Source organism: Vipera berus, assembly GCF_964194415.1.
Source record: "Vipera berus genome assembly, chromosome: 2".
Taxonomy (NCBI): domain Eukaryota; kingdom Metazoa; phylum Chordata; class Lepidosauria; order Squamata; family Viperidae; genus Vipera; species Vipera berus.
In genome coordinates, this window is record NC_138203.1 from 250,488,158 (window position 1) to 250,511,329 (window position 23,172).

Sequence of the window (23,172 nt, forward strand, 5' to 3'; positions counted from 1 at the left end):
AGAAAAAATTAAAGTCTCTCAAGTCTAGTTGGTTCATTAACTTCCTGGACAAGTATAAGGAAGTAGTCCACCATTGCCTTCATCCATACTGTGGACAATACCCTGAGCTTTTCTAGACTTTTCCCAAGTTGCAACTAGGTCCAATCCTGCTTAACTTTCTAAAACAAGTGATTATCCTATGGGCTCAGGTGTGATTTAAAAACAAAAACAAAACACTGTTGTTTGAATGGTCTGTAAGCAAATTCTGCTTATTAAAAGAGAAGACAGCAAAGCATACCCAAACATTTAAATTCATGTATGTACAAAAAACTGGAGAGTGTTTTATTAAAACAGTTGAAATACACAAGTATTATCCAGTTTGTAGATAAGAACTTATAAAGCCAATAAAGTATGAAAGTCAGTATAAATTAAAAACCTGGGAGTTTTAAAAGTTGAACATTTTTTCTTTTAAAACTGCCATTTTTCATATGTTTCTGAAACGCTATCAAAGAAACAGTACAACAAGAAAGTTTAAAGTAGTTCTACATCAGATTAGGTGACACAATGTTCATTAGGTTAGCAGGAAATGTCCTAATGATTCTAGTATAATCAGTAGTATCCATATTTTCAGGCAAGGATAGAAAGTTACTTTAAGTACTGAAACAAAATTAGCCCCAAGTCTCCCTACAAAGAAGACACAATTCAGTTTCTCCATCTCCACTGCTCTTGAAAGACAAATATAATACAAGATTCTGAAGTCATCAAAAAATAACTTTACTACAAAATTTGCCTTGACCTTTTATCAAATTTTACATAAGGAATAAAATTGCTAAACCCTTTATCAAAACTGACAAGATTGGGAAGAAAAACTAACAAAAAAATTATGGCCTTTAATCCATGTCAGAATTATCTGTAGAAATTCAGAGCAAAGGAAAAAATGTAACCTGTCTTGTTTGGGTCCCCCCCCCTTTCCTACCCCCCAGAGACACCAAAGATTCCCCCCCACACCAAATCTTAATATAAATACCCTATTTTAACCTATTGGTTTGATGAGGCCAAGGGTTTTGTTTAAATAATCATTAGCAAGTGCACATGCCAGAATAAGCATACACATTTTTAACTTTTTCCCCCCTTTTTTAAGGAAAAATGAATTATATCCTCAAGTTCTTCAGATCACACAGAATTGTGCCTTGAGTATTCTGGATACTTTGGCAGCAAAAGAAGTGAGTTCTGAAACAGACTCTAAGTTCCTTGTTGAAAATGAAACAAAGGATGGGGTTGACTCCTGCCTGGGCAAAGGTCATCCAGACAGAGGTGGTCAAATAAATCTGGGGAATTGTGCTGGCCTTGATGAAGACACGTAAGTAACAAGTCACAATGTAAGGAGACCAAAGAAGCAAGAACAGGAGGGTGATCATGTAAAACATCTTGCAAATCCTCTTCTCTGTTTTAAACTCCTCTAAGACCAGCAGTCTCTTGATCTGGCTATGAGTAGTATTTTGTCGGATGCCCACCAAGGTAGGAGGGGTAGGACCCCGGCCAAAGCCAGCTGTCCAGTTAGCAGCTGCCTGACCAGTAGCTCCAGGCCCATGGAAAGTCCAATTCTGGCTAATGGCTGGTACCAATTGGGCCGGCTTCATTTTGCGGTGGCTATGAATGAAGACGAGGAGCTTGATGTAAACCAGGTGGGTGGCCACCATGACCGTGGCAAGCATGAGCATGAAACCCAGGGTGTCATTGGCCTTGACGTAACGGTGCTCAAAGATGCACTGCTCCTCCTCACGGATGAACTTGTAAGTGCCGACGTCAAAGACAGGGGGGAAGGCCATGGCCATGGAGAGCGTCCACACCATGAACACCACGGCCAAACAGGTCCAGCCAGTCATGCGCTTGGCATAGAAGCGGTGATGGGCAATGGCCATGTAGCGCGTCACCCCCACGCAGAAGAGCAGAAAGGCGGCGTGGAAGCAGAACAGCACCGACAGGAAAGCCAGCACTTTGCAACTGAGCAGCCCGTGGGGCCAGAAGCCCGCCCCGCTGTGCACCGAAAGCATGACGAAGGGGAAGCAGGCCAGGGAGCGCAAGCCATCCGCCAGGCACAGGTCCAGGAGCAAGTAGTAAGGGGCCCTGTGCAACTGGCGGTCCTTGAGGATGAGCCAAGCAAAGAGCAGGTTGCCAGCAAGGCTGAAGCAAAGGATCAAGCCCAGAGAGGCCAGCTTCAGGCCAGAGGCGCCCAGGAGGCTGCCGGGGCTGGGCAGGTGGGGGCTGCTGCTGCTGCTGCTTCCCAGCTCGCTGGAGTTCGCCATCTAGCAGGGCCGGCGACAGTCCCCTTCTCTCCCGACGCTCAGGCACAGCTATGGCGGGGGCGGGGTCGAGGCCGCTTCTCCAACGGCCGCCGCCGACTCGCCCTGCCGGGCTCTGCTTCAGGCTTCACCCGCCCAAAAGACAGGCTCCCGCTCCGGAGCCCCCTTTGCTGGCACCCATGTCCCTCAGCAGACCTCCTCGCGTCTGGGAGCGAGAGCTCCCCCCACCCCCGTCTGGCTTTCCCTTCCTCGGCCTCGCTCCCAAACCGCAGCGCCGTCCTCCCGCCCAGCAGCGCCGAGCTCAGGCTGCGCGCAAGCCAGGCGTCCCCATTCCGCCATGGTAGGCTGGCTTCAGCGTAGCCGCCGCCTCCGGCCCCCTCCGCGCCTCGGGCTTTCCCTTCCCCTCGGCAGCCCGGCTGGCTCGCGAGACTCCCGCTTAATCCGGGGGGCGGCCATGCTGAAACTTTAAAACGCCCCCCCCTCCCCGGGGAGAAGGGAGCGGGCCTGGAAGGCTGGAGGAAGAGGAGCTACTCCCGCGCCTCTCCCATTCCCCGGACCGGGGCGCGCGGTTGCCGCCGCCGCTCCTCCATCAGTGCGCCTTCCTCTTGGCGGTACCTTCTGCTCGCTCTTGGCCGTCACCCTCAGAAGGATTCCGCGGAAAGGCTGGGCTCGCCGCCGCCTCCTCCTCCCGCTGGCCGCGGTCTTCCCAGACGGCACCCAGCCAAAGACTAGCACGCCCCGGCAGCTGGCGCGCGCGGGGAGCCCCAGGTCAGCCTCGAGCGCAGCCCCCTTGTCTTAGTGGCTGCAGCTGCACTTCCGGTGGGCATGCTTCTCCGGGGAGGATGGAGGGAAGGACAGGCTGAGCCTGCGCAAAAGGGGACTAGGGTCGGTCAGCGGCAAGCGTCGCTTCTTTCATTGCGGATTTCGGTCAGAGAACGCGTTATTATTATTATTTTTATTTTATTTTAATCCCATTTACATCCCGCCCTTCTCCGAAGACTCAGGGCGGCTTACAATCTAAGCACAAATCAAATGTGCTTAGCAATAGCCTTCATTCTATGTATATGCCTGCTTATTAGGGCTTTCCCCCCCAGCGGCATTATTACAAAGTCAGGTTATTGCCCCCAACAATCTGGGTCCTCATTTTACCTACCTCGGAAGGATGGAAGGCTGAGTCAACCTTGAGCCTGGTGGGATGCGAACCTGCAATAATTGCAGGCAGCCGGTGTTGCTTAAGGAGGCATTAGCCCACTGCTCCACCAAGGCTCAGCGTTACCCCGCTGGTATTCAAAGGGAGGCTCAGTGCTGGGCATCCCAGCCTTGCCTGCCTGCTTGCCAAAAATCCATCCACCCAGCCATCAGCATCCCCACAGATCCGGGCAGTGCAGCAGATGGCCAGGCACAGATGATCTTCAGAAAACCAACCCGAGGTTCCTGACCAATAAACACACACAGTAAGCCACAACAGTGCCAAAATGATGTCATGGGGATCATGATTTCATTGTACAAAGGATGCCATAGCGTGCAACTTTGCAACCAAATGCCGTGGCTGGGTGATTTCCTCCTTCCCAAACACCACCAAGGTCCTGGGCCAGTTGCTGCCAGTGACCCTTCGTTAGCTTCTTGTGCAACTTAAAGTGCTAGTTAACCTATGAGGACCCAGATTGTTGGGGGCAATTAAGCTGACTTTGTAATAATGCCGCTTGGGGTGTGTGTGTGAAAGCCCTACTAAGCAGGCATATACATAGAATGAAGGCTACTGCTAAGCTTGTAAGCCGCCCTGAGTCTTCGGAGAAGGGCGGGATATAAATGGAATAAAAATAAAAATAAAATAAAATAATGTCATTTATGGTTTGGCACCAAGTACCTTCAGGGCTACATGAGAATCGCTTACACTGATTTGAATTTCCCGGGAAAAGCAAGAAGTGTGTGGTTCTCCTCTCTGAGGAGGTGTGGGCAACTGAGACACAAAAGGGCTGTTCTTTATGTTAAATTAACCCTGACTCTAGCTACTTTCCAAAAGCATTTAAAATCAACTCTTCTAGACAAGGCTGGAGCTTGATGCCCGCCTTCTGTTTTTCTTGGATTAGATTTTCTGGTTTGTATACTTTGTTTTTGGATGTTATTAGATTGTGGTTACATTTGTGAGATGGGTGGCTATATAAATTAAATACATAAATATTTCAAAGTCGGTAGTTTGTGAAACCAAGAACAATGGAAGAAAAAATTAAAGTCTCTCAAGTCTAGTTGGTTCATTAACTTCCTGGACAAGTATAAGGAAGTAGTCCACCATTGCCTTCATCCATACTGTGGACAATACCCTGAGCTTTTCTAGACTTTTCCCAAGTTGCAACTAGGTCCAATCCTGCTTAACTTTCTAAAACAAGTGATTATCCTATGGGCTCAGGTGTGATTTAAAAACAAAAACAAAACACTGTTGTTTGAATGGTCTGTAAGCAAATTCTGCTTATTAAAAGAGAAGACAGCAAAGCATACCCAAACATTTAAATTCATGTATGTACAAAAAACTGGAGAGTGTTTTATTAAAACAGTTGAAATACACAAGTATTATCCAGTTTGTAGATAAGAACTTATAAAGCCAATAAAGTATGAAAGTCAGTATAAATTAAAAACCTGGGAGTTTTAAAAGTTGAACATTTTTTCTTTTAAAACTGCCATTTTTCATATGTTTCTGAAACGCTATCAAAGAAACAGTACAACAAGAAAGTTTAAAGTAGTTCTACATCAGATTAGGTGACACAATGTTCATTAGGTTAGCAGGAAATGTCCTAATGATTCTAGTATAATCAGTAGTATCCATATTTTCAGGCAAGGATAGAAAGTTACTTTAAGTACTGAAACAAAATTAGCCCCAAGTCTCCCTACAAAGAAGACACAATTCAGTTTCTCCATCTCCACTGCTCTTGAAAGACAAATATAATACAAGATTCTGAAGTCATCAAAAAATAACTTTACTACAAAATTTGCCTTGACCTTTTATCAAATTTTACATAAGGAATAAAATTGCTAAACCCTTTATCAAAACTGACAAGATTGGGAAGAAAAACTAACAAAAAAATTATGGCCTTTAATCCATGTCAGAATTATCTGTAGAAATTCAGAGCAAAGGAAAAAATGTAACCTGTCTTGTTTGGGTCCCCCCCCCTTTCCTACCCCCCAGAGACACCAAAGATTCCCCCCCACACCAAATCTTAATATAAATACCCTATTTTAACCTATTGGTTTGATGAGGCCAAGGGTTTTGTTTAAATAATCATTAGCAAGTGCACATGCCAGAATAAGCATACACATTTTTAACTTTTTCCCCCCTTTTTTAAGGAAAAATGAATTATATCCTCAAGTTCTTCAGATCACACAGAATTGTGCCTTGAGTATTCTGGATACTTTGGCAGCAAAAGAAGTGAGTTCTGAAACAGACTCTAAGTTCCTTGTTGAAAATGAAACAAAGGATGGGGTTGACTCCTGCCTGGGCAAAGGTCATCCAGACAGAGGTGGTCAAATAAATCTGGGGAATTGTGCTGGCCTTGATGAAGACACGTAAGTAACAAGTCACAATGTAAGGAGACCAAAGAAGCAAGAACAGGAGGGTGATCATGTAAAACATCTTGCAAATCCTCTTCTCTGTTTTAAACTCCTCTAAGACCAGCAGTCTCTTGATCTGGCTATGAGTAGTATTTTGTCGGATGCCCACCAAGGTAGGAGGGGTAGGACCCCGGCCAAAGCCAGCTGTCCAGTTAGCAGCTGCCTGACCAGTAGCTCCAGGCCCATGGAAAGTCCAATTCTGGCTAATGGCTGGTACCAATTGGGCCGGCTTCATTTTGCGGTGGCTATGAATGAAGACGAGGAGCTTGATGTAAACCAGGTGGGTGGCCACCATGACCGTGGCAAGCATGAGCATGAAACCCAGGGTGTCATTGGCCTTGACGTAACGGTGCTCAAAGATGCACTGCTCCTCCTCACGGATGAACTTGTAAGTGCCGACGTCAAAGACAGGGGGGAAGGCCATGGCCATGGAGAGCGTCCACACCATGAACACCACGGCCAAACAGGTCCAGCCAGTCATGCGCTTGGCATAGAAGCGGTGATGGGCAATGGCCATGTAGCGCGTCACCCCCACGCAGAAGAGCAGAAAGGCGGCGTGGAAGCAGAACAGCACCGACAGGAAAGCCAGCACTTTGCAACTGAGCAGCCCGTGGGGCCAGAAGCCCGCCCCGCTGTGCACCGAAAGCATGACGAAGGGGAAGCAGGCCAGGGAGCGCAAGCCATCCGCCAGGCACAGGTCCAGGAGCAAGTAGTAAGGGGCCCTGTGCAACTGGCGGTCCTTGAGGATGAGCCAAGCAAAGAGCAGGTTGCCAGCAAGGCTGAAGCAAAGGATCAAGCCCAGAGAGGCCAGCTTCAGGCCAGAGGCGCCCAGGAGGCTGCCGGGGCTGGGCAGGTGGGGGCTGCTGCTGCTGCTGCTTCCCAGCTCGCTGGAGTTCGCCATCTAGCAGGGCCGGCGACAGTCCCCTTCTCTCCCGACGCTCAGGCACAGCTATGGCGGGGGCGGGGTCGAGGCCGCTTCTCCAACGGCCGCCGCCGACTCGCCCTGCCGGGCTCTGCTTCAGGCTTCACCCGCCCAAAAGACAGGCTCCCGCTCCGGAGCCCCCTTTGCTGGCACCCATGTCCCTCAGCAGACCTCCTCGCGTCTGGGAGCGAGAGCTCCCCCCACCCCCGTCTGGCTTTCCCTTCCTCGGCCTCGCTCCCAAACCGCAGCGCCGTCCTCCCGCCCAGCAGCGCCGAGCTCAGGCTGCGCGCAAGCCAGGCGTCCCCATTCCGCCATGGTAGGCTGGCTTCAGCGTAGCCGCCGCCTCCGGCCCCCTCCGCGCCTCGGGCTTTCCCTTCCCCTCGGCAGCCCGGCTGGCTCGCGAGACTCCCGCTTAATCCGGGGGGCGGCCATGCTGAAACTTTAAAACGCCCCCCCCTCCCCGGGGAGAAGGGAGCGGGCCTGGAAGGCTGGAGGAAGAGGAGCTACTCCCGCGCCTCTCCCATTCCCCGGACCGGGGCGCGCGGTTGCCGCCGCCGCTCCTCCATCAGTGCGCCTTCCTCTTGGCGGTACCTTCTGCTCGCTCTTGGCCGTCACCCTCAGAAGGATTCCGCGGAAAGGCTGGGCTCGCCGCCGCCTCCTCCTCCCGCTGGCCGCGGTCTTCCCAGACGGCACCCAGCCAAAGACTAGCACGCCCCGGCAGCTGGCGCGCGCGGGGAGCCCCAGGTCAGCCTCGAGCGCAGCCCCCTTGTCTTAGTGGCTGCAGCTGCACTTCCGGTGGGCATGCTTCTCCGGGGAGGATGGAGGGAAGGACAGGCTGAGCCTGCGCAAAAGGGGACTAGGGTCGGTCAGCGGCAAGCGTCGCTTCTTTCATTGCGGATTTCGGTCAGAGAACGCGTTATTATTATTATTTTTATTTTATTTTAATCCCATTTACATCCCGCCCTTCTCCGAAGACTCAGGGCGGCTTACAATCTAAGCACAAATCAAATGTGCTTAGCAATAGCCTTCATTCTATGTATATGCCTGCTTATTAGGGCTTTCCCCCCCAGCGGCATTATTACAAAGTCAGGTTATTGCCCCCAACAATCTGGGTCCTCATTTTACCTACCTCGGAAGGATGGAAGGCTGAGTCAACCTTGAGCCTGGTGGGATGCGAACCTGCAATAATTGCAGGCAGCCGGTGTTGCTTAAGGAGGCATTAGCCCACTGCTCCACCAAGGCTCAGCGTTACCCCGCTGGTATTCAAAGGGAGGCTCAGTGCTGGGCATCCCAGCCTTGCCTGCCTGCTTGCCAAAAATCCATCCACCCAGCCATCAGCATCCCCACAGATCCGGGCAGTGCAGCAGATGGCCAGGCACAGATGATCTTCAGAAAACCAACCCGAGGTTCCTGACCAATAAACACACACAGTAAGCCACAACAGTGCCAAAATGATGTCATGGGGATCATGATTTCATTGTACAAAGGATGCCATAGCGTGCAACTTTGCAACCAAATGCCGTGGCTGGGTGATTTCCTCCTTCCCAAACACCACCAAGGTCCTGGGCCAGTTGCTGCCAGTGACCCTTCGTTTCCGGGCAACTTGCCCTTTAAAGGGCTATTCGCTCATTCTTTTTTCTGCACGAAACAGCCTCCTCTGACTTGGCCGTAATTCCCCTTTCCCCCAAATATAAAGGAGAATGAAAAATAACTGCCAATCAGCGTGCCGCAGGAGGAGAGGGGTGGGCCAACTGCTTTCTTTAAGCTAGTTGGTTGGCTCCTCCTCTCACTTTGCAGTTTGCTGAGACTCAAGTACCCGCTCTCGGCTGCCTTGAGCTGCCAGGGAAAAGATGAGCTATAAATGCAGTAAACAAACAAGTAAACGCTGGGTTCATAGTTCAGCCGTGTTTGAAGGACCACAGATCCATCTCTCGTGGTTAATATCTCTTATTTAACTGGAGAATTCACTGTACGACTCCAGGCTGGTTACTTGCTGGTCAATTTACTTCTTATGATACAGATTCAGGTAGTCCTTAACTTACGACCCACAACTGAGCCAAAAATTTCTGTTGCTAAACAAGACAATTATTAAGTGAGTTTTGCCCCGTTTTATTATCTTCCTTGCCACAGCTGCTAAGTGAATCACTGCATTTGTTAAGTGAATTATACGATCATTAAGTGAATCTGACACACACACCCCATTGACTTTGCTTGTTAGAAGCAAGCTGGGAAGGTTACAAATGATGACCACATGATCCCAGGACAGTGCAACTTCATAAATACATGTCAGTTGCCAAGCATCCAAATTTAGATCTTGTACAGTGATTATGGGGATGCTACAATGGTGGTAAGTGTGAAAGCTGGTCATAAGTCACTTTTTTTAGTTCCACTGTAATTTTGAACGTCCACTAAATGAATGGTTGTAAGTCAAGGATTACCTGTAGTACGATGGTGCTCCCAAAATATGCTTAAGAGGAGAGTAGAATTTTATATATAACTTTCTGTGCCCTCCAAAGGTAATAATAATAATAATAAGTTGGAAGGGACCTTGGAGGTCATCTAGTCCAACCCCCTGCTAAGGCAGGAAACCATTTCAGACAAATAGCTGTCCAGTCTCTTCTTAAAAACTTCCAGTGTTGGAGCATTCACCACTTCTGGAGGCAGGTTGTTCCACTGGTTAATTGTTCTAACTGTCAGGAAGTTTCTCCTTAGTTCTAGGTTGCTTCTCTCCTTGACTAGTTTCCATCCATTGCTTCTTGTCCTGCTTTCAGGTGCCTTGGACAATAGCTTGGCTCCCTCTTCTTTGTGGCAGCCCCTGAGATATTGGAACACTGCTATCATGTCACCCCTCACCCTTCTCTTCATTAAACTACACATACCCAATTCCAGCAACCGTTCCCTATATGTTTTAGCCTCCAGTCCCCCAATCATCTTTGTTGCTCTTCTCTGTACTCTTTCTAGAGTCTCGACATCTGTTTTACATCGTGGTGACCAAAACTGGATGCAGTATTCCAGGTGTGGCCTTACCAAGGCATTGTAAAGTGGTATTAGTACTTCTCGTGATCTTGATTCTATTCCTCTGTTAATGCAGCCTAGCACTGTGTTGGCTTTTTTGGCAGCTGCAGCACACTGCTGGCTCATATTTAAGTGATTGTCCACTAGGACTCCGAGATCCCTCTCACAGTTACTACTATCGAGCAAGGTACCACCTATACTATACCTGTGCATTTGATTTTTCCTGCCTAAATGCAGAACCTTACTTTTTTCACAATTGAATTTCATTTTGTTAGATAGTGCCCAGTGTTTGAGTCTGTTCAGATCCTCCTGTATCTTAAGCCTATCTTCTGGAGTATTGGCTATTCCTGCCAGCTTGGTGTCATCTGCAAATTTGATGAGTTCCCCATCTATCCTCTCATCCAAATCGTTGATGAAGATGTTGAAGAGCACTGGGCCCAGAACAGAGCCCTGGGGCACCCCACTGCACACTTCCTTCCATGTAGATGCAGTTCCGTTGAGGACCATACGCTGAGTACGGCCTGTCAGCCAGCTACGAATCCATCTGGTGGTGATGCTATCTAACCCACATTTTTCTATCTTATCAAGTAGTAGGTTGTGATCTACTTTATCAAATGCCTTACTGAAATCCAAGTAAATTAAATCTACAGCATTCCTCTGGTCCACTAGTTTTGTCACTTGGTCAAAGAATGCAATAAGGTTTGTCTGGCATAATCTGTTTTTGACAAACCCATGTTGGCTTTTAGTGATAACTTTGTTCTCATCAAGGTGTTCGCTGATTTGTTGTTTGATTATCTTTTCCAGAATCTTCCCAGGTATTGAGGTCAGGGTGATAGGTCTGTAGTTTCCTGGATCTGTTTTTTTCCCTTTTTTGAAGATGGGAACTACATCAGCTCTCTTCCAGTCCTCTGGTAGTTCCCCAGTGCTCCAGGATCTTTGAAAAATATAGTTCAGTGGTTCTGAGATCATGTCTGCCAGTTCCTTGAGAACCTTGGTGTGTAATCCATCTGGTCCTGGTGATTTGAACTCGTCTAGGCTGGACAGGTGCTCACTTACCATTTTCTTGCCTATCTTAACTTGTGTTTCTATTCTGTTTTTTATGGCACTGGTTTTGGTAGGTTGGACTGTTTTTTCCCTTTGTGTAAAGACAGATGCAAAAAACGAGTTAAATAGTTCTGCTTTCTCCCTGTTGCTTGTCACCTTCTTGGCACTTTCCCCCACTAATGGACCAATCATTTCCTTTACTTTTTTCTTGTTTCTTATATAAGGCTCTTATATAAGAGCCTTGGTGGAGCAGTGGGCTAATGCCTCCTTAAGTAACACCAGCTGCCTGCAATTAGTGCAGGTTCGCATCCCACCAGGCTCAAGGTTGACTCAGCCTTCCATCCTTCCGAGGTAGGTAAAATGAGGACCCAGATTGTTGGGGGCAATTAAGCTGACTTTGTAATAATGCCGCTTAGGGGGTGTGTGAAAGCCCTAATAAGCAGGCATATACATAGAATGAAGGCTACTGCTAAGCTTGTAAGCCGCCCTGAGTCTTCGGAGAAGGGCGGGATATAAATGGTATTAAAATAATAAAAAAAAATGTTGAAAGAAGCTTTTTTTGTTATTTTTGACTTTGGTCGCAAGCCTTAGTTCATTTTGAGCCTTAGCTTCCCTCACTTCATCTTTGCAGGCATGGGCTGTTTGCTGATATTCTGCCTTAGTTATGTGCCCCTCTTTCCACTTCTTATACTTGTCCTTTTTATCTTTCAGTTTATCAGAGAGTTCTTTATGCAGCCATGCTGGTTTCTTTTGAAAGCTGTTATTTTTCTTCTTTGTTGGTATTGTGTATTGTGTATTGTTTCTGTCCGGCAAGATCCCAGTCACTGTACCAGCAAGATTTTGTAATCACCTTCGCCCACAGGATGAAAATCATGCTATAGTATAGTATAATACATTATTCCATCTTTGATCATCTTCTGAATTTTCCTGTTTATAGCTTATCTTCTACATGCATAACAGAACATCTTAAGGACAGCCATGTTATTAACAACTGCAGTAAATCATTTAACAACTGTGGCAAGAAAGGTTGTAAAATGGGGTGAAATTCACTTAACTTTCTCGCTTCGCAACAGAAATTTTAGGCTCAGTTGTGGTTGTAAGTCAAGGATTGCCTGTATAAGATGGGCAGCTATATAAATGTTTTAAATAAATAAATAAATTAGTGAAGGTGAGCATTTAAAGATCACTTTATCCTTTGTTTCAAAAGTGTTTTTTATTTATTTTAAATTTAAAATAAAAACTTGGCTATTTGACTTAGCCGGCCTGGACCGAGGGGTTTTAAGGTTTTAAATTTTAAATTTTAAACTATTTTGGGGCTATTAATTTTATTTTATTTTAATTTGTGCATTGCACTGTTTTAATTTGCCTTGTAAACCGCCCTGAGTCCTTCGGGAAAAGGGCGGTATATAAATCGAAACAAACAAACAAATAAATAAATAAATAAATTACCACCAAGAAGTGGGTTCACAAGACAACAAATATAAACTAGGATAAATTTTCTATTACAGAAAAAAAATACATAGTAATTGGGCAACTTTAAACAGAATAAGGTAAAGGTAAAGGTTCCCCCGCACATGTGTGCTAGTCGTTTCCGACTCTAGGGGCTGGTGCTCATCTTCGTTTCAAAGCTGAAGAGCCAGAGTTTGTCCGAGGACGTCTCCGTGGTCATGTGGCTGGCATGACTAGACGCCAAAGGCATGTGGAACGCTGTAGCCTTCCCACCGTAGTGGTCCCTATTTTTCTACTTGCAGTTTTACATGCTTTCGAACTGCTAGGTTGGCAGAAGCTGGGACGAGTAACAGGCGCCCACTCTGTTATGCAGCACTCGGAATTTGACCCGCCAAACTGCCGACCATCTGGTCGACAAGCTCAGCGTCCTAACCCACTGAGCATAGGAGAGGAATATTCTTCCAGTTTCAAAGTACTTTTCTATTATAAATGCTCTGTTAAATAACTCATTTCCAGTATCTCAATCATAGAACTAATATTTAGCTGGTGATCAATTATATTTATTTAATGTTAGTGAAGTCATTTTCCAAAACCAGGATAAATTCCAGATTTGTTCAATTCAGAATTAGTTCGTCTCATAACATCATCAATTAAGATTAAGGAAAACTCTGGCATCATGTTTGTAACTCAAACATTAATTGGACACCGTAGTTGCTATTAAGATTTCAATCTGTGTCACTTCCAATCCATATGCCAAACTATTTGAAGGCACTCGGTAATTTGAATAATGTTGAATTGTAGTGGTAAACTCTTCCATTTCCAAAACAATTTCCCTGTTGTAGTTTTAGACATTATTTCACTAAATGGTGTTTATAAATGGATCATTTAAATGGTTCATTCTTAAGTAGCAACACAGGAGCTGCATATTAATTCACTATACAGCCAGCTTTACCTTTGAATGTATTTTGATAACCATTCAGGTTTTTTCTGGTTATTGCATCTTAGTTTGGATATCTTAAAAAACTGGTTATTTACTAGCTATTTCTTTCATTGCTGCTCTCCTTCAACAGTTTTCTTAAATTTTGAGTAACCCACAGGCCCTTTCTACATGCTTATTTTAACAGCTTTAAAAATCACTGGCCTGTATTCCTAAAAGCAACACACTGAAGCTAATGAGCTTGGGGAGATACTAATACATAGTAAACTTCTCAATCAGTTGTAATTAGCATTCAGGAGATCACCATTTCTTTGCTCTAAAGCTACAGTATTATTTGACTCAAGTTGTGTTTTTTTTTAAATCCCCTCCAGAGGTGAACATTTTATATCTTGTAATTAAGTAAGTGCTCCATTACCTTATACATATGTAGAACACCAGACTGGAAGCATCTTACAGCTGTACTTAAGTGTATTATAGGGAAGTAGTTTTTTTCCATTCTTTCCCCATGGTCTATCTCACATATTATTAAGGTATGAAGAGTCTGCATATAAATAAAAAAAGGATGGCTCACATTGTAAAATACAGATCTGTTTATCATTTAAGGGGAAAAAATTGTCCTTTTTCAGAGTTTCTGCGACTTTACTGCTGATTGTTATATATTGTAGGTCCTCCTGATATATAAAAGGAATATAGGTCAACAACAAAATTTGTTTTTTTTATTTCATAAACAGTGTAATCCCATATGCAATATTGAAGTCACTAATGTGAATTCTATGGCTGTAGCAATCTGTTTAACAAATAGATCAGTAAATAGTCACTGTGAAAAAGTAATTGACCTCTTTGATTCCATAACTGTCTGCACCATCTTTGGCTGCAATAATTGGAACCAAGTGTTTTCTATTCATTTGTTTACATTGCTGTAAACAAATTTTGGGCCATTCCTTCATGGTTAACTGTTTCAGTTTAACAACATGTGAGAGCTTTCTAGCACAAACTACATTTTTTAGGTCCTGTCACTATATTTTGATATAGTGACACTATTTCAATATTCCTGCCAGTATATTAGATCTGGATTTCAACTTGATTGCTTGAAAACTTCACATCTGTTGCTCTTCATTATGTTAGACGATTGGGATCACTGTCCACTGTCTGAGCCACTTCAGATTCAGCTTAAGTTGATGTACAAGTAGACTGATTTTTTTTCCTTCTGACATTCTCTTATACAAGGCAAAAGTTATGGTTCCTTCAATGATGGCAAGTTATATAGAGTCTTGAAGCAAGTAAATATCCCCAAACCATGACATTGTTACCTTCATGCTTGACAGTTGATATGAGATTCTTGCAGAATTCAAATCTGTGTTTCTGCCAAATGTAATGATACCATGTCACTTGAAATGTCGCACGTGTTCTGTACCAGCCTGCTACCGGCCCTGCAGAAAAGGCAGGGACAACCCCTTTTACAAGAAGGCAAGAGGCTGGAATTAAGCCTGCCAAATTTATTGATACAAAAACAAACAAGACACGAACCAAGAAACAGGAGCTTTTCAAGCGGTTGCCTTCAGCAAACCAGCCCTCCCACGCATTCCCCTTTTATACAGTTTAGGGCGTGGCTTCTCTCTGCCTCCTTCCGAGGTGCCCCATTGCCTTCCTCTGTTTACTCCTGATTGACTGCCTCCTGCGTCGGGCGTCCTTGAACAGGGCCAGCTGTGGGTCATCTTCATCCACACTGTCATGCTCACACAGCTGGGTCTCCGTCGTGACCAGGTGGGAGGGGCCTGGCTGAGGGCTCTCATCAGCAAGCTCTTAAACACCCCCCTCCTCCTCTGAGTCATCTGACCCAACTGCCGAACCCACAGGCTGACCCTGAATCACAACAGCACGTTTGACTCATCTGCCTATATAATATTCCTCCACCTGTCTGGATGTTTATGTGCATTTTGGAAAATTTAACACAAACGTGAGTGTTCTTGCTTCTTCTTGCTATTCTCTTCCAATTTTATCTATTCAGTGCTTTTTTGATGACACAGTCATGAACCTGATTTTAGGAAAGAATAGCCTCCAGATTTATGGATGTTGTACTTGGATTCTTTGTAACATCCTGGACAATTTGATGCTGCACTTGTGGGACAATTTTGACTACAATTGGGAAGATGCATATAATTCAAAAAAAAATTTCATTTCAAATTTATGACTGGTTATGGATTAGCAGAGCTCTAAAATCTTAGAAATAGTGATATAACCTTTTCCAGGCTGATAGCATAATGAGCTTTTTGATAAAACTCTTCAGAAATTTATTTTAGCAGGCATGATCACTCTGTGAAATCTACTATACAGGGTGATTACTGAAAAGTAGAAGTCAAAGTTTGTGAGTAATAGATAAGACATAATTGTCTCTAGTTATCCCTTTAAATAAAGGGGGACACATTGGAACACATATTTGATTACTCTTTATGAAATAAATGAAAACCTTCAAAATTAGTATTATCTGCTCGCTCATTCCCTTTATGTATAAGTAGAGCTGCAATGACTCTGATAAACATTCATTGACAGAGATGGATGAATTCAGAAAGTCAGATAAAGTACTTTTTTCACAAAAGTGTACATTTTATTTTTCCTTTCCCATAGGTTTTTAAAAAGAGGTATTGTAATTTGATGGAGAACATAGTTTGAAGGTAAGATGAAGCACTTACTTTACATATAGAAAGTTCTAGAGCCAATATATCCTTAGCATATTGAGTTAAAAGAGTTAAATAGTAGATGAAGCATTCCTAAATTGATAAAACAGGATCTTTATATATCAGATACATAAAGTTCCTTCATTGCAGTACAGATTATATTCAAGGATTCATCAACTTTGTTAGGCATATGGTGTTAGCCTACAATGTTGGGTTGAAAATATATTAACCATAATGCTATGGCTTTAAGATGTTAATTGGCCAATGGGTGTGTAAGTGTTCTCATGGCCATAAGAGGAAGCTAGGAACGTAGCTTCTCTCTCTCTGAATTCACTGATCTCTACTATTACTGTTTTTGCTCTGCTGTTGGTTTACTACTGTTGTAAACCTGAACTGTGTATTGACCTCTGGACCGGTAAGAAGACTTTGTAGTTTGGATTACTCCTTGGACTGTTGCCATTGTTTATGACCTGGACTGTTTATTTTTGACTGTGCATTTTTGTTCTTACACCACCTCAAAAGTAAAATACTTTTTGCTTTTACAACTCAGTGTACTCTTACTGTGTGACTCTTGCTGCTCTCAGTACCCTTCCTTGTCTGTGCAACTCTTTGGTAGCACAAGGAGACCTCTGCACAACAAATTCCTTAACAAGCTTTGGGAGCATTTAACTACTAGGCAACTATTTATCAATATGACATATGAAGCAGAATGGGACTGGAAGCAAGGAAGAAAAAAAGGCATAGCCAGAGAGGCATGGGTGGCAGTTAAATAGAGAATCATACACAAAAGATGTTAAGACTTTGGCCAAGTCTTGGCTATTTCCTTTCTACTGGCCCAACCGCGACAGTAAAGCAATTAAGGAGGAAAATCTGATAAAGAAGGCTGCTTCATAATCTTGGACATTTTGCAAAATTCAGTTTTACCATTTGCAAAAAATGTATTTGTGTGAAATGAGCATGATATACAGTTCATACTTTATGTAAGCTTGCATGTAATAATAGTTGCTATTTATCTGATAAAGTAGATAGAAATTTTAGGGCTTGTAATCTACTATTCTGAAATCTGATTTACAATTGTTTCGAGCAATGTATATTTTTGATGGAAGCCACAGCAGGCAGGAATGTTCACATTCAAAAAATGTTAAAGCTCCCTCTAATGGTCAGTTGGTGCTCTAGTAGTCCATGTTCTAAAATTTCCTTTGCTTGGTAGACCTTTGCATATTGGTATGTTTGGGGAGAAAAGGAGAATCCAAAAATTGGGCCTGCAAAGATAAACTTAGCAATATTGAGCAGAGTAGTCAAGTGTATAATAATCATCTCTCAGGGGAAAAAAACAATGTAGAGCCTACAGTCTTGGTAAGGAACAGAAACTAGCGGATCCTAACTCTCTATATGAAAATAATTCATTATATTTCCACTCTGCATACAGCATCTTGTCTTTCAGATATAGGGTTCCCTCAGCTACCTGAAGTGACATCCTTAAAATTTAACCACAATGCAGTTCAGTTGGCAAGAGACCCTAAGATCACCCCCTGGTTTTAGCAAACAAGCCAACATTGTTGGATTAAACATTTCAGATGACATTACTTTATGCCCTGGCCCAATGGCTAATTCAAGTTAAGGGTATGAAATTATTGGCACCAAAATAACAAGTAGGAACAAACCTTCCAACAAACTGATACTCAGTTCTTAAATACCATGCAACTTTCTGATTCTACAATTAACAAGATCTCATAAGTGAAATGACAAATAGAACAGAACAGAACAGAATAGGAGCTGGAAGGGACCTTGGAGGTCTTCTAGTCCAGCCCCCTGCTTAAGCAGGAGAAACTATACCATTTCAGACAAGTGACTGTCCAGTCTCTTCTTAAAAATCTCCAGTGATGGAGCGCCCACGATTTCTGAAGGCAAGCTGTTCCACTGGTTAATTGTCCTCACTGTTAGGAAGTTTCTACTTAATTCTAGGTTGCTTCTCTCTTTGGTCAGTTTCCAACCATTGTTTCTGGTCCTGCCCTTTGATGCTTTAGAGAATAATTTGACACCGTCTTCTTTGTGGCAGCCCCTCAAATCCTGAAATACGGCTATCTTGTCACCCTAGTCTTTCTTTTCTTTAGACTAGCCAAACCCAAGTCCTGCAGCCATTCATCATATGTTTTAGTCTCCAGGCCTTTGATCATTTTAGTTGCTCTTCTCTGAACTTTTTCCAAAGTCTCAACATCTTTTTTCTAGTATGGTGACCAAAATTGGTTGCAGTATTCCAGGTGTGGTCTTACTAGGGTTTTATAAAGCGGTACTAATACTTTGCGTGATCTTGATTCTATGTCTCTATTTATACAATCCAGGATTGTATTGGCTTTTTTTTGGCTGCTGCTGCACACTGCTGGCTCATAGTCAAGTGATTGTTCACTAGGACTCCAAGGTTTCAGTCACAGTCTCGATTAATCTGTATTTATACCTTTGATTTTTCTTGCCTAAATGTAAAACTTTGCTTCTCACCACATTAAAATTCATTTTGTTGGATAGGGCCTATTGTTCAAGTTTGCCAAGATCCTTTTGGATTCTGAGCTTGTCTTCTGGGGTGTTGGCTATTCCTGCCAGTTTAGTATCATCTGCAAATTTGATGAGTTCCCCATCTATTCCTAATCTAAGTCATTTATGAAGATATTAGAGAGTACTGGGCCTAAGAAGGAGCCTTGCATTACCCCACTGCTTACTTCTCTCCATGTGGATGTAGTGCCATTGAGGACTACTCGTTGATTACGGTTTGTCAGCCAGCTAAAAATCCATCTGGTGGTGATGTTGTCTACCCCACCTTTTTCTAGCTTACTAAGCAGCAGGTTGTGGTCTATTTTGTCAAATGCCTTACTGAAATCTAAGTATACTATGTCCACAGCATTTCACTGGTCTACTAATTTAGTCACTTTATCAAAGAATGAAATAAGATTGGTTTGTCATGATCTGTTTTTAACAAACCTGTGCTGGCTACTAGTTATAATTTTGTTTGCTTCTAGTTGTTCGCAGATGTTTTTTTGGATTATCTTTTCCAGGATCTTCCCAGGTACTGATGTTAGATTGATTGGTCTACAGTTTCCTGGCTCTGTTTTTATTCCTTTCTTGAAGATGGGAACCACATCAGCCCTTTTCCAATCCTCAGATACTTCCCCGGTGCTCCAGGATTTTTGAAAGATATGGTGCAATGGTTCTGAGATAGCATCTGCCAGCTCCTTCATGTATGTAATCTGTCAGATCCCAGTGATTTATATTTGTCAAGGTCAGATAGCTGTTCTCTTACCATTTTCTTGCTTATTTTAATTTTTGTTTCTAGTTTGTCTTTTGCAGTGGTTTTTTTTTTTACTTTGGGCTATAATTTCTTTTTGTGTGAAGACTGATGCAAAGAAGAATGAGTTAAGCAGCTCTGCTTTCTTCCTACTGCCTGTTACTTCCTTGCCATCTTCTCTCTTTAGTGGACCTACAGTTTTCTTGACTTTTTTCTTGTTATTAATAATTAAGCCATACTACTTCAGACAGCGTATCCATCCTAGTTTGGAACATAGTAGGGTGTTCAAATTGTTGATGAGGATTGCTTACAGTGATTAAAATCACATGGTATTGTGTTTTTTTAAAAAAGAAAACATGAAGGCAAATATACATGTCCCAGGATCCAGTCTGGGTTGGTCTCATTCCAGTAGAGAGAAATTCCCTAAGAATGGGTTCCAGCATGAGTCCAAAAGCTGGGAAGTCTAAACCTGTGATCCCAAGTGACCGACCCAGATTGGTCCCAGCAAAAAAAACATGGTTCCCAGAAAGTCAAAGTGGTATAATCTGTTTAGCAGGATTCTGATCATGGGTTATTGTAGCATAGATGTATTTCATACACCATATTTTAAGGGTTTAAGTATTTTGTTAAATAGGAAGTAGAATCTGGAGATAGTTCTGATTAAATGGATTGTGATCCTTCTCTGCTAATTAAATTAATAACAATGAATAAATCTGTCCTAATTATATAACTGTTTGTATGCTCCCTATATGTGCCAAATTTCAAAAACAGGACCAGTTGGCAACACTAGAAATACAATAGATATATTGGAACACAATTTTCTAGAAACACTTATTAAATTAGTATGATCTTTTAATGCAAGAACAGGGGATGATTAACCCAAAATAGCAAAATGTTTGAAACGTGATCCTGATGAACTCTGTTACCTTTCCTTAGATTCTTAAAGATAATAAAATAAATCCAGCAGGATATAAATTTTTGCATTTACTTTATAAATTAAAGTATCAAATCTAGAATGGCTTTCAGCCCAGAGTTTTGTTTAGCAATTACACCTATACAGTATATCAACAAATGGGATGAGTATAGAGTAACTTATCTCCTCTGCCAAGAAAGGAAAAATTCAAATGCAGAGGTCATTTTGAAAAGCTGTAATGCTAATCAGTTTATTTCCTTCCAATATATTGGGCCTAGAGCCAATAGGAAGTTTAAAGTTTACAATGAACATTTACGTGAAGTAGATTTATTGAATTTTAAAAAAATGAAATCATCCATAAGTTTGGCACAGAAAATCACTGTCATTTTACATTCAAGTCATCTGGCAGTATTTACCAAAAGTTGATTAATGCTGACTCAGGTTCTACAGATGTTTTGAGTTACTATCAACATAATAACCTAACAGTTAAGCTAGCTGATCCACAGCATAGTTACTGTTTTCATGGGGAATGCAAAATAGCATGTTGTATGGCAGGGGTCTTCAAACTTGGCCCTTTTATGACTTGTGGACTTCAACTCCCAGAATTCCTCAGCCAGCTTTACTGGCTGAGGAATTCTGGGAGTTGAAGTCCACAAGTCATAAAAGGGCCAAGTTTGAAGACCCCTGTTGTATGGTTAGGAGTGAAGCAAGAAGAAAGAATTTTGGCACTATTTTCCAATAAAATCCATGGAGAATATTATATCCCAGGAAATTTACTAAAAATGAAAACTGTTGACGGAAAACCATTTTGATAACATCAGGGTTTGTTTGTTTTTTTTAAATTCTTATTATTGTTTATTATAAGATAAGATGCAAATACAGAAATTGAGAAAATATAAAAGAAAAGAAGTAAAGGAAAAAAAAGAAGTAAAAAAGGAAAAAAGTGACTTCTGTTTTTCAGTGCAGTAGAATAATAAAAAACAAATTACAGCCTCAGCCTTTAGCTTTACATTTTTAAATGTTTTCAGCCATTGCTATAACAACACAATCATTCTAATCATCAAAACCTAAAATTAGAATTTCATTTTTTTCAGTTTCAGTTTCTAAGTACAAAATCCAGAAGTGGTTTCCACATGTAAACAAAGCTAAATAAATTCTTCTTTTAATTAAAACAGTTTTGCATCTGAAGGTAACTTCAGTTCTTCAGGTCATTTTCTCCTGGATTAGAATAGAATAGAGTTGGAAGGGACCTTGGAGGTCTTCTAATCCAACCCCCTGCTCAAGCAGGAGAACCTATATCAGGGGTCCCCAACCCTTGGTCCGTGGACCAGTACCGGGCCACAGGATGCCAGCAACCGGTCCAGACAAACAAGGAAAGCCCCATCCAGGCAGCACAGAAAACCACACCCCATCCGGTCCACAGAAAAACCTCTGGTCTCTTGTGCCCTTAAGGTTTGGGACCTCTGACCTATATCATCTCAGACAAGTGACTGTCTAGTCTCTTCTTAAAAATCTTCAGTGATGGAGCAACCTCGATTTCTGAAGTCAAGTGTTCCACTGGTTAATTGTCCTCACTGTCAGGAAGTTTCTACCTTAATTCCAGGTTGCTTCTCTCTTTGATTAGTCATCCTTCCCTCTGGTGCTTTGGTGAATAACGTGATCCCATCTTCTTTCTGGCAGTCCCTCAAATACTGGAATATTGCTATCATGTCTCCCCTGTTTTTTCTTTCCTTTAGACTAGCCAAACCCAAGTCTCGCAGCCGTCTTTGTATGTTTTAGTGTCCAGGCCTTTGATCATCTTAGTTGCTGTTGTCGGAATTTTTTCCAAACTCTCAACATCTTTTTTGTGGTATGGTGACCAAAATTGGCTGCAGTATTCCAGGTGTGGTCTTACTAGGGTTTTATAAAGTGGTACTAATACTACATGTGATCTTGATTCTATGCCTCTGTTTATACAACCCAGGATTGTATTAGCATTTTTGGTTGCTGCTGCACAGTGCTGGATCATAGTCAAGTGCTCGTCCACTGGACTCCAAGGTCTCTCTCATAGTTACTGTTTTTGAGCCAGGTCTTGCCTAATTTGTACCTTTGATTTTTCCTGCCTAAATGTAAAACTTTGCTTTTCTCTACACTGAAACTCACTTTGTTGGATAGGGCCAGTGATGGGATTCAAGGGATTCAAGTATGTAAACAACCAGTTCTCTGTGTGGATGCCACTTCCAGAAGTCTATTCTGGGCCTGGGCAACAAAAAATTAGCTACCAGTTCTGCCGAAGTGGTGCATACCAGCTGAATCCTACCACTGAATAGGGCCCATTGTTCAAGTTTGTCAAGATCTTTTTCGATCCTGAGTTTGTCTTCTGAATGGAAACTAACCAAAGACAGAAGCAACCTAGACCTAAGGAGAAATTTCCTGACAGTCAGAACAATTAATCAGTGGAACAACCTGCTTCCAGAAGCTGTGAATGCTCCAACACTGGAAGTTTTTAAACAGAGACTGGACAGCCATTTGTCTGAAATGGTATAGGGTTTCCTGCCTGAGCAGGGGGTTGGACTAGAATGACCGCCAAAGTCCCTTCCAACCTTTATTATTATTGTTGTTGCTATTATTATTATTTATTATTATCCCAATTTATAAAAGGGTGGTCAAGCCTCCCAGAAAAATATAGACTGATTAGCCTGATTGACATCATAGCCAAAATTTATGCAAAAAAATCTAGTTTACAAATTAGAGGATTAAGTAATCAATGATAATGTGTTTGCAGAATAACTGGGTGGGTTTAGAGCAGATACTTAACAATTGGTCATTGCTTCATTTTAGCTCATTCGATAAGTATGTAAAATACTCTATGAGAAAAGGAAAATATTTGCTGTATTTGTTGATTTTTGTGAAGCCTTCAAATCCATTAATAGAAACAAGCTTTAGACTAAATTGGAACACTAAATTTGGACAGAAGATCACTGATGTTATTATGAGCCAAAGTGCTCAAATTCTGGGTAGATTTATTCTAATGCAACATTTAACACACAATATTCTGAGTCTTAATGGGGTGAAA

General features: G+C 42.7%; 2 protein-coding genes across 2 annotated transcripts; both read right to left on the bottom strand.

Annotated features, from left to right (window-relative positions):
- Nucleotides 1–300: 300 nt before the first annotated feature.
- LOC308664470 (putative G-protein coupled receptor 173) lies at nt 301–2,464 on the bottom strand. The gene has a single exon (XM_081321712.1). It carries the CDS (start codon nt 2,283–2,285, stop codon nt 1,131–1,133), a length of 1,155 nt encoding a protein of 384 aa, XP_081177838.1. The 5' UTR covers nt 2,286–2,464; the 3' UTR covers nt 301–1,130.
- Nucleotides 2,465–4,801: 2,337 nt separating this feature from the next.
- On the bottom strand, nt 4,802–6,965 carry LOC308660903 (putative G-protein coupled receptor 173). Its single transcript, XM_081315531.1, has one exon. The coding sequence runs from the start codon at nt 6,784–6,786 to the stop codon at nt 5,632–5,634; it is 1,155 nt and encodes a 384-aa protein (XP_081171657.1). The 5' UTR covers nt 6,787–6,965; the 3' UTR covers nt 4,802–5,631.
- Between the last annotated feature and the right edge of the window lie 16,207 nt (nt 6,966–23,172).

Bases quoted from the DNA above. Each gene is read 5' to 3' on its own strand.
- LOC308660903 (XM_081315531.1), bottom strand. From the start codon at position 6,786: ATGGCGAACTCCAGCGAGCTGGGAAGCAGCAGCAGCAGCAGCCCCCAC.
- LOC308664470 (XM_081321712.1), bottom strand. From the start codon at position 2,285: ATGGCGAACTCCAGCGAGCTGGGAAGCAGCAGCAGCAGCAGCCCCCAC.